This window comes from Fulmarus glacialis, unplaced genomic scaffold, assembly GCF_000690835.1.
Source record: "Fulmarus glacialis isolate BGI_N327 unplaced genomic scaffold, ASM69083v1 scaffold3426, whole genome shotgun sequence".
Taxonomy (NCBI): domain Eukaryota; kingdom Metazoa; phylum Chordata; class Aves; order Procellariiformes; family Procellariidae; genus Fulmarus; species Fulmarus glacialis.
Genome location: NW_009216064.1, coordinates 7,834 through 18,537, shown reverse-complemented (window position 1 = coordinate 18,537; position 10,704 = coordinate 7,834). Strand labels below are relative to the sequence as shown.

General features: G+C 47.8%; 1 protein-coding gene across 1 annotated transcript in view; it reads right to left on the bottom strand.

The window, feature by feature from the left end:
• The window catches only part of ALPK3 (alpha-kinase 3), a gene marked incomplete at both ends in the record, with an annotated part of 23,724 nt that extends 14,023 nt beyond the window's left edge, over window positions 1-9,701 (bottom strand). Inside the window, 2 exons of the mRNA XM_009579141.1 lie at window positions 6,301-6,422; window positions 9,663-9,701. Coding sequence (XP_009577436.1) covers window positions 6,301-6,422; window positions 9,663-9,701 — 161 coding nt within the window. The remainder of the gene's footprint in view (window positions 1-6,300; window positions 6,423-9,662) is intronic.
• Window positions 9,702-10,704: the final 1,003 nt, after the last annotated feature.

Sequence of the window (10,704 nt, the reverse complement as noted above, 5' to 3'; positions counted from 1 at the left end):
CAAAGGCTCATCAGCAGGGATTCACCCTGGTTTTGGGCAATTCAAAATGCCTTTGACCAGAAAAGCAGCATATGCCAAATCTCCTCCTCATGTATTGCTTGGTTCCCCCCGCCCCAATCTGCTCTTCTGATACACTCCCTGTCCCCATCCCTTGCTTGTTGGGGCTCTCCAGTGTCCTCCGGCCCACTGAAACCAGACAGGGTTGGGGAAATAGTCTCAGAAGAGTTCTCCTTTCCTGCTCTCTTCCATGAACAACAGCCATCCCCATAGCCCAAACACCCTGCAGACCACATTTTACTCTATTATCTTCCTTTCCTCACTGAGGTCTCTTACTCTGCACTGCCCCTGGCATCTACCCTCTCTATCCTCACCGCCTGTACATCTCTCACATCCTTTGCTGCCTCATTCCCCTCCCACTGCTGCCATCGGCAGCTTTGACTTTCTGTTGGTTAGTGCCTCGTTGCTGCTCTTCTGCAGGAAGCCGAGTTATGACCTTCTCCTGAAGCCCTTTATGCAAGGCTCTCCATCTTCCCTTTCGGTCCCCATCTCACGATGCTCTGCTCTTTGTTGCTGCTCTGGCCCCCCAACCAGTTTCTATAAGAAGTGCAAAGCCTCAGATACTTGTGGCTGAAGCAAGTGAGCCCTGAACTGCTAACTGGAGGCCACAAGAGTACCCCAGTGAGGGGATCACCAGGGATCGACACTGCTGTTTATACTTTCCATAAATATTAGCTACCGACTGTACTTGGCAGAAGGACCCTGGGCTGAATGAGCCTGTGGTGGTTTCTTTCTGCTCCAGGGATGAGGAACAAAACAATTTTCATACACAGCTCACACTTTGCCTAGAGCAATCCTACCCTTCCCAAGGTCTGTTCTGCAGGCAAGACCTTCAGGAGGCCCCCACAGTTCGTAACACAGGGAGCTGGCAGGTAGATTTTCCTAATACCCTGCGAACAGCAATCGCAGCACTTCATTCTGGGAACTGCAAGCGTATCGTTTCTGAGAAGCCCTGTGATGTCCCCCCATGGCCTCTGCAGTTGATTCCCATTCCCAGCTGACATCTGCCGGAAAGGGCTGCAATTTCTATAGCTGCGCAGTGCCTTGATGAAAGGCTTTTCCTCCTGTTAAGCCTAAACTCCCTTTGACCTGTAGCACTTGTGTCCTTCAGGCTACCTGCTCCCTGCCAGGGGCTATCGCCATACCAGCCCAGCGCAGGCAAGGAGGGACTAGCCCCTGCTGCACACTCCAGCCTGCAGCGCAAGGGAGCTACAGGCAAGTGCTGGCAGCAAACCCGCAGGCAGAGGGGTGCTGAAAGGCTTCCCACCTCCCACGCAGAAACAGTGGTCCCAGCTGCCGTTCAAAAACCAGCCATCCCTCCCCAGGGGCTGTAACCAGAGCCAAGCAGGGGATGGAGAGATGCCTGTGCAGGGACAAGGCCCCCTGGCATGCCCTGGGCTCTGCTGAGGAGGGGAGCTGCTGCTGACACTGCAGGCATCCATCTTCAGGCTGCAGAGCAAATAAATTCCCCTGGTCCGGGGGAGCGGGGAGGAGCAGGCACCACTCCCGGCACATCCCCTGCAGCCACAACATCAGCAGCTTGCCCGGCTGCCACAACAGGCCAGTTTCAAGGGTCCGGGTTGGATGGGCTGGCTGAGCCGAGGGCTCCATCGGCAGGCACTGCCACGCTGCAAGGGTGCTGGATGCCCACCCTTAGCATAAGCACGTTGCAAGACAGAGGAACCATTCATAGATCAGGCACTCGCCCTTCCGAAACCTGTCACTCCCACAGACCCCCTGTGCAGCTGGTGCAAAGAGGGATTTGCCAGCAGCTGGTCCCCTGCATCCACCAGCGAGTGCCCCGCAGTTGCAGACAGAGCGGTGCCGGGCGTTCCTGGGGAGGAGGGCAGGCGTCTGCTGCATGTCTTCGAGCCCAGCAAAAGTTTTTTGGGAAGCGTGTCTTCCAGCAGCATTGCTCCAGCATGATGGCCAGCCACTGCAAGACCCAGAAGACTTTTCTGAGCAAGGATTTTTTTCTCATGGAGATTGCCAGGTTTAGATCAAACATTCTTTTTCCCAAAGCTGTTAAAGTCCGAGAAGTCGTCGAACCTTTGGTGACCTTATCCAAAACAGTTCTTGCAATAGCTATCCAAAATCACCCAGAGAAACTCTGTTTAAAGCAACTTTCTTTTTTGGATTTTTTGGGGCAGGGGTGGGGGTGTTAGTCTTCTGAAACTTGGGAAGGTGGAAAGAGTTTAGGACAATTACACATAATCTCCATGGTTTTCTGTTTCTGCTCTACACAAGCTATGTGGAGTGGGGGCTTCAGGCAGTTTTGGGAAGAAAACTCATGGTAAGATCTCATCCCTTCTGGCTTTACGGATTTAAACCTCCCCATCACCTGAAGACAAGGAGGCTTCCAGTAATACTGACAGGAGGGACAGATACTCACTAAGAACCACTGACCTCCGAGCCATCCTGATTCTCCATCCCTCTCTTGCCCTGGCTGCCCCAAACCCAGGCATCCTCATCTCCCACCAGCCTGCTATCTGCTCTTGTACTCACTACTCCATCCCCAAACCCACCCATCCACCCCTCTTGCAGCCCCTGCATTTCTCCAGACATCCTTCATCCAAGCACTTCACTCTCATCCTTCAAACGTTTCCCTAAGGGACCACCACGGATGCAACAAGTTGAACTCCTTTATGCGTATTAAAATCCTCATCCGCTAAGCACGCGACTGTCTACTCACTTTACCCCAACTCTCTTCCCCAAGCCATGGGTAGAGCCTTTCCCCTCTGTAGCCCTACAATAAAACCAGACTGTTTCTGGGCACGTTGCTTTGTTCCCACCCACTCCAGGGACGTGCTACGCAACACAGTGCAGGTGCCCACGTTGATCGAGCACCTGTGTAGCATGGGAGAGGTACTAGCCTGCACACTTCTTCAGCACAAGCACTGACCCATGAAGGGAGTGACGGGACCGAGCTTCTGAGCTGATGATTCGGGTAGCCAGATCAGAGGGGTTGAACCTGCCTAAGGAGGGCTGAAATGGCGCTGAAGAGGCAGCTGTACAACAGCAGGCAATACCTGGTACTGACATACGATGGTCATGGCTAGATCCAGTCATCACCTCCCCTGGTTGGCCTCATTCCCTAAGAAGCAGTCACAGACCCAGGCCCCTTCATCCAAGCCCCCACACCTCATCAGCCGACATCTCTCCTTCCCAGCCAACGCTATACAGAAATGACTGAAAAGTTGTAAAATCCTTGTAGTAGCACCTCCAATAAGAGCCACTCTCTGAAGAGAAGAGCCCAGTATCCACTCACTGGGAAGGATCTGTGATGACCTTTGAGATCCTGAAGTCCAGACAGACCCACCAAGGAAAACACTTGGTGCAGACAAGTGGGGTGCGCTCTGCTCTGTAAGAAACTGCACAGTAAATGGAAATGTTCTCGTTCCCTTTTTCACATCTCTCAGAGAACAAAGGATGAACTAATTTTGTCTAAAAAAGAAAACATATCATAACTGATGCAGGATTTGACCCAAAACAATCAAATCAGACATCCTAGGGACATCGGTAGCAGGCAGAACTAGGCAACAGGAGGAAAGCAGGGTTTGTGCAACCACCCAAGAGCAGGAAGTCTGCCTCTGACTTCATTACTTGGGTTTTTTCTTGCCTGCACCACCCAGCACGTTTTGGAGACTGGCTCTCCCGACACTTGCATCTTGCTGCCTTCCTAGGACATGCCTAGCAAGTCACTGGTATTCACAGATGTCGGACTACTCTGTAACTCTCATTATTGGTCAAGAAGCAGCAAAAAAATATTAAGATGTTATTGTAGGTCATGTATCCATATTTGGGGCTTGAGAGTCAAAACAAGAGCAGCTGACAGTCTGCCCTTTGCCTCCTGCAAGTCTATGAACCAAAGTGTCCCTGGACTCCAGCCACAGCAGTGGGACGGAGCTGGTTCCACTCTGGTCACTGGCCAGGGATGCAACCACCACTTCCTGTCTCCCAGTTGAACGTAAACACCACGGCAGGGGGAGATATCTGAACTACTGATCAGACTTTGCAGTCAGAGTTCGCTTTCCACCTCATGCCCCTCTCTCCCAAAGAGATCCTGAGCTCCTAAAGCAGTCCACAGGACCACATGCAAGAGATGACCATATGGCATAAGCAGTCCAGGCTGCTTTTAAGTACTTTTCCATGAAAATTCCTAATTTTGTAGGTTTATTAATTTAAGTGCATACAGACATTCCCCAGTCTAGTTTACCAGGTACAAAAATACTGCAATAGGCTACATGCTGAAGATGCTCATTTGACACTTTCCTTCACTAGAGCAGAAAATGAGACCAGTATCAGGTCAAGTTTTCAACTTGGTGTAATACACCAGGTTATGCTACACAGCACCAGCAGGTCATCCAAAACTGGAAGGCAGTGTCCTGCCTACCAAGAGCAAGGGTGGACTACAGGAAGGGCTACAAACTGGACAGAGAGCGTATCTGTCTCTAGATGTTGACACTTTGATTTTGGTACAAGCAGAGAATGTTATTCCTTGGCAGCATGTCTCCTGCACAATATACGGTGAAGAGTTTCTCTAGCTTTTCCAGGAGAGGTGCTGGAAAGGACACGGACATGGCATTTACCAGGCTTCCTTGGTAGGGCTGACTGAATTATCTCTCCTCTCTCCTCTTGAGAGGAAACTGAGCATGTTGGCATCACACATGCAGTGCACTTCCCACCCTGTCAGCCATCCAGTCGAATGGTGAACTAGAGTTCAGCTGCACAAATGCATCTCTCATCTTGACAAAGTCCACTTGGAGCTGATGGTATCATTTGGACTTCATAGGCGATGAAGTTTGTTAGAGGGAACTGTCAACCTCAAGGTGCAGTTGGTGAAGACTTAAGCCAGCGAGAGAAGCCAGGACTAGGCACTTTAAAAGGGGCAAGAAATCCTGAAAGGGAGACCAGTGCTACCCCATCTCCTTGCAGTAAGCAGTCATGCTCTGGGTCTGCAGCACTTCTACAGTTTCCAGCAAGGGGAGGTGGAAGAGATAATTGTATCTGCTCTTACTCAGGATTTCCTAGCATATCTAAACATCACTAATTTTTTGACCTCTGACACTCATGGCTTGCAGAATGAGTGAATGCCATGCTACCGCACAACATGCCAAGCTTTTGCTTTTAAAAAACTTTGATTGGGAAAGCTCTTCTAATGAATCACTGAGGGGCATGGCTTGGAGGTATCTCCCTAGCAGCCCACTTTTGCCTAGAAGCAGGAAGTGGTCTGCTGAAGTTAAGCATCAGTAAAATCAATATATCAGTTGTACCCCTGCAAGTTCAGAAAGTCAAACCTGTAAAACAAGTGAAACCATATGAGAAGAGCCAAGAATTCAAAGCCGGCAGCTCTCAGAAGGGCTCAGTCTGTGTTTCCTAGTGCACAGCTTACTTACAGCATGTTTCTAATGGCAAACTAGATTTCCTAAATCTTAGGAAAGTCTTGGTCCTTGTGACTAAGAGGCTCACTGGAGATACCCTCCTCCTTCCAAAACTTACAAACTTGTTTAATGTCTCTGAATAACCTGTTGGAATAAGTAACGTGCAACTTCAGGAAGGATCACAGAGTTGTAAACAAGTACATACTATGGAAAAAAGAGGTTTTAGAGTCTCTATATGTGAAAGGACAAAAGCTCATCATCAAAGGAGCCACTTGCCTTTACACCAATGCACTGCCATGCCACATCACCACAATGCCGTCTTTTTCAGCATTCCCCTTCTCCTCTTATTGGCCTAACCCCTTCCTGCCCAAGGTTAGATTTTAGCTCATTAGGCAGAAACCGGCTTTTATTTCAGATGTTGACAAACACAGAAGTTTATCACTGATGCAAGTGCAGCTGCACTCTAACCATTTACAGCCAGCAAAGAGAGCCAGAGTTGGCTCCAGTATGATAGCCTTAGTCTTCAAAACTGCACATTCCTGAGTTATGAGTCCAGCATTAGCAGAGATTAGGACTATAAAATGTAGCTGGCCCAAGCAGTAACCAGCATATTCCATTTTCCGGTCTTTAATTTGCCTTGTTTGAGATGTTAGGTTATGCCTTTGCCTCTTTACAATCTCAGGTGTTTTCCCCCACCTTAAATTAAAGCTGAAATCATCATGCAATTGCTGAATCTTTACTTGGCAGTCTGACAACAGCAGACTTGTTAACGTGTTGCCTTGTTATCACTTGCTCTAGAGTTTAACTAGCGCATGTCCAGCACGTAAGGCAGGACCAGGTTACTCACTGAAGACACTGTTACCTGTCACTATGCACGTGAATTTAGCATCAGAGTCCTCAGACACGGAACGGGATTTGATAGTGGTTTCAAATAGCGGCTGGGTTTCCTCCGTCAGCTGAGAAATGATTGCGCAGAAGGTGCTCCTGGAAGATTCAAGAAGCATTTCTTAGAGATCAAAGTACTAGAAAAATCAAAGGGTCCCCTTCCTATCTTGTCTCAGAAGCCTGCGTTCTTGTTGTAAAGGCCCTCCTGCCCTCCCATCATCCCTAGACTAGGTTGTTCACAAGTCCAGCCCAGTGTCAGGGTATTTGACTGTTTTTTCGCTCCTAAGATGACTCTGTCATTTTAAAGTGTCATTTGGGAGACGTTTCCTGTGTCTTAGCCCTTATGGCTATCGCGGTAATGAATGTCAAGAACCATTTTAGTTCTTGATTACACCAGAACATTTCTTTGATCAGCCAGCAGGCTCAAAGCAAGACACTACAAAGTCAGCTTCACGTTCCCAGTACCGCACCATCAGTGTTTCAAGTGTTGTTCTGTTTACTGGGATTTGACTTTATTTGTGAAGACTTCATGTTGTAATGTTCAGTGTGAACTGAACATGCCTTCTGAACACATCAGCCCTCTTCGAATGCTTTGAATTAAGAAAAGCTGCCTGCTGCAGGGACAGCTCACTGAAGGGGACCTTGAGCCTGGCTTGCAGCTTTCTGAGCTTAGGAATTATATGTGAAGCTGACATCCATTCCCTGTTTAACCTTTCACTGCTGCAGGTAGGCACTCACACTACATACTCCATGAGTTCAGGCACTGACCTCGAAGTTCAGGCTGGGACACCCAAATAGCCAGAACTATCCATGTATTGCAATCTATGAAGCTCCAAATGGACCTTAGATTCTCCAGTCATTTAAGCACTATTCAATGATAGCAATAAATCAGTATATTCATACAGCACTGCCAACCCTGTTGGAGCATCACCAAGAGAGGGCCCAGAAGATCTGGGCTTTCTTAAATAAAGGAAAATCATTTAATTCCAAATTAAATGGAATTTCATTGTGTCTTCATGTAGATAGTGCTCTGGGGCTCTTGGAAGGGAAGAGCTGCTTCTTTCATTTTTCCCTCTGCAATTAAAACATTACATGTTTACACTAGGAGAGAGGATCCCAAGGTCTCAAGTGCAAGGATCTTAGGAGAAACAGCAAATATTCCAAGAGAACCGGTAGCTGGCAGCTCTACTTATATCATTTTCAGCAGTGAAAGACATTCCTTAAACAAGTGATGAGCTTCTAGAGACATGCAAGAGGTGGAACAAACACCCAAACCATTCCTGACATAGCTCCACCACCAGCAGAAGGGCTCATAGCACGTGGTGAGAGCTCCACGAGGAGGACCCCGGCCTCACAAGCAGCCCCCAGCTTGCAGGCAGGATGCTGGTGCTGCTGCTACTCATGCTGTACCTGCTGAGGATGCAGACTTGTTCAGGAAAAACAAAAAAACCCCACATTTAGCATGAACCCAGCAAGGTCAGGTGCACTGACAGGCTGTGCAGCAGGGACTGAACTGCATGCACAGCTGAAGGTGCCAGGATAGCTCCAGCCACAGCAACTGCTTGTTTCATCCACCCAGAAAACTTACCTGGAGGTTGCACTGCTATGATTTTCACTCTGGCTTCCTGCTAGAATGGGTTTGTAAGAGATGCAGGGAGATGAATCCCTCAGCAACAAACTGGGATGCAGCAGGAGCCTCATCTAGCTCCCAGGCACTTCGTGTTGGGTAAGGGTAGGGGGACAGGGGCAGCTAGGGCTGTTGCAAACTTGACTCATCTACTGCACAAGGGTTATAAGCACTGCCTATATCGAAACACACATGTGGGATGGGGTAAAAAACAGATGCCACAGCTCAGAGTCTTTTCTGTGTAAATCAATGGTCCCCAGATGACTGGTCCTGGCAAGCAACTCTTCACACAACTACAGAGCCAGGAAAGGGCTGTGGGAGCCAACAGCTGTTTCACACCAGAAAAACCCTTCCATACTCCAACCCCAGGAGAAAAAACTCTCATTTCCAAAGAGCAAGGCAGGCAATCCAGTACCAAGGCAGTTACTGGTGGGGTTTTGATAGCCCCTTCAATACAGATCCCCAGCCCTAGACCAGTAAACGCCTTTTAGATCCACATAAGGAACTTCCCAAGCATCAATGAACATTTCTTACCCCAGCAGGAGAGCAACCAGATCAGCATCTTAAAAAGGTGATGCGCACACACATAGTGACACTCGGGACCAAGTTTAATCCCAGTACCATGCCATCGATATCAGCAGGCAACACCAGGAATAAGTCTGGTCCATTCAGTGCAAAACCCAGAGTAAGGTGAAATAACAGCAAAGGCTACTGAATGCTTTAGAAAAGCAGCGTCACCAGAAGCTGGGAGCTCCACAGGTATAGCAGGTGAATCAGAGGAGAATTGCCCAATGTACAGTTGGCAGGAAGCCCTGGAAGGTGTATTTAATCTTTCAAAGAAACCATTGTATTAGTCACAGGGAGGGTTTAGAGACTGCAGCACTGTGGGGCTCTCAGCTGACTGACTCCAGCTGCAACGAGACTTGTCCAGTTCAAATTGCTTTCTAAAACAGTAATTCAGAGCATTCAAGAAATGCTCTTCCTCCGGGCCTTCCTGAAGCAGCATCTTTGTTGCAGAAGAAGTCCTGGAGCCTAGGAAGAGGATACTGGCAATTCAGTAGCCTTTTTACATTAAAGAGGGATTTCCATACAAAAGCAGTCTGCAGGAAAGGAGATTTGACAAGTGTATTCCTCTTCATCATGATTTTCTTTTCCTGACTTTTTGGTTAGCAATCCCACAGCTATAGTGATGTTCTGGAGAAGCTTTTCCCTCCACAGTCATTCTTCTACCTGCTTCTGCAGCAAACCAGTAATGCCAACTGAGTTCCAAATGTGTTATCTTGCCAGAGGCAAAGTACAGCCCTACAAGTGCATTTCAGGGCAGAGTCCAAATGAATGGAGATCGTCACAATAAAGCACAGGATGGCAGGGGGAGAAGAAAATTTCTTATTTGAAAGTCTCAGGGCAGGAACATCTAATTTTTAATGTCTCTGTATGGAAGTCTCGCTTTAATATCAAGAAGTAGCTGAACATCCATCCTTTGGCTAAGAAAGAGGAATATTTTTTGCACCTTAACAGGAATTACGATGAACATTCACTTTGCTGTCTGCAGTTCAAGCAAGTATTAGGGATCCAATCATGCAGAATAAGGCTGTTAGATCACTTCAGGGCTCTCTATTAATTAATTAGTACCAAAGCATTACAGATTAATCATGGGCAGTCAGGTTCAGCAAAGTGTTTGGTCAGAGCAGTTTAATGCAATGTAGTTTTACCTTCCTAAACTGGAGGGAGAGAATCTGCTGCTTGATAAGCTAAGCAAAAAAACAGCATAAAAACCATTAGACTGAGAAGCATGGAAAGGAGCTGAAATAAACAAACCATTACAGAGACATATTAATGATGAGTCGTTTTGCACAGGTCAGAGTTCCTATTAAAAGAAGGTACAGCTGCCTTACTCAGGCTGACTGCCAGGACGAGCAAGCCACATTGACAACTGAAATCAAAGGCTGTAAAAATGAAATGGTCGTTAACCGCGGAGAATAAGTGTAAGGACATTTATACAAGTAGGTTTCCAAGAAGCAGCACCTGAGCCTTCCATGCACCATCTGCAGCGCTGTGCTCAAAGCAGGCAACTCCACCCTGGGAGATGGTCGATTAAACGGCAGGCAGGAGCACAGACCGCTGCAAGCCCACTTCTCTGCTGGCAAGCAGGTGGCCTGAGCTGGTCACCCTCTGTGCTTCCAAGGACGGCTCTTTGGAGGAGCTGAAAACTCTCTGCTCACTATACATTGCTTTCCAGCTTGCCAACCAAATCACTAAGGTCTGGCAAAAAATTAAAATGAAATAAAATAAGTAGACTTTACAAGAATCTACAGGTTTTGCTTTCTTTGTAGGAACATGTTATAACATTAACCAATTTAGGGAATAAAATCAAACACCCAAGTCCTACACATGGAACACCCAGATGAGCTACTTACCAGCAGCCACTAGCTCTCCCAAAGGAGTGTCTTCAAGGACTCATGTTCTAGCCAAAAGGCCACATTGCCATTTTGTGGCAGCAGCCCCTTGCAGGCTGTAGGAAATAACCTCTCGGCATTGACCCACAGCAGTCAGGAGCAGTTCCTCAGACCCTGAGCTCACCCACATGGCAATCAAAAGCCTAAAACTAACTAGGTACCCAGCTAGTCAACAGCACTTAAGCTCAGTGATTTAATCACACTGAGATATATGTTAGTTATGCCTACGCAACAATCTCACCATATAGCCTCAGAAGTGACTGCAGCGTAGACATCCCCTTTGGGATGTAAGAAGTCA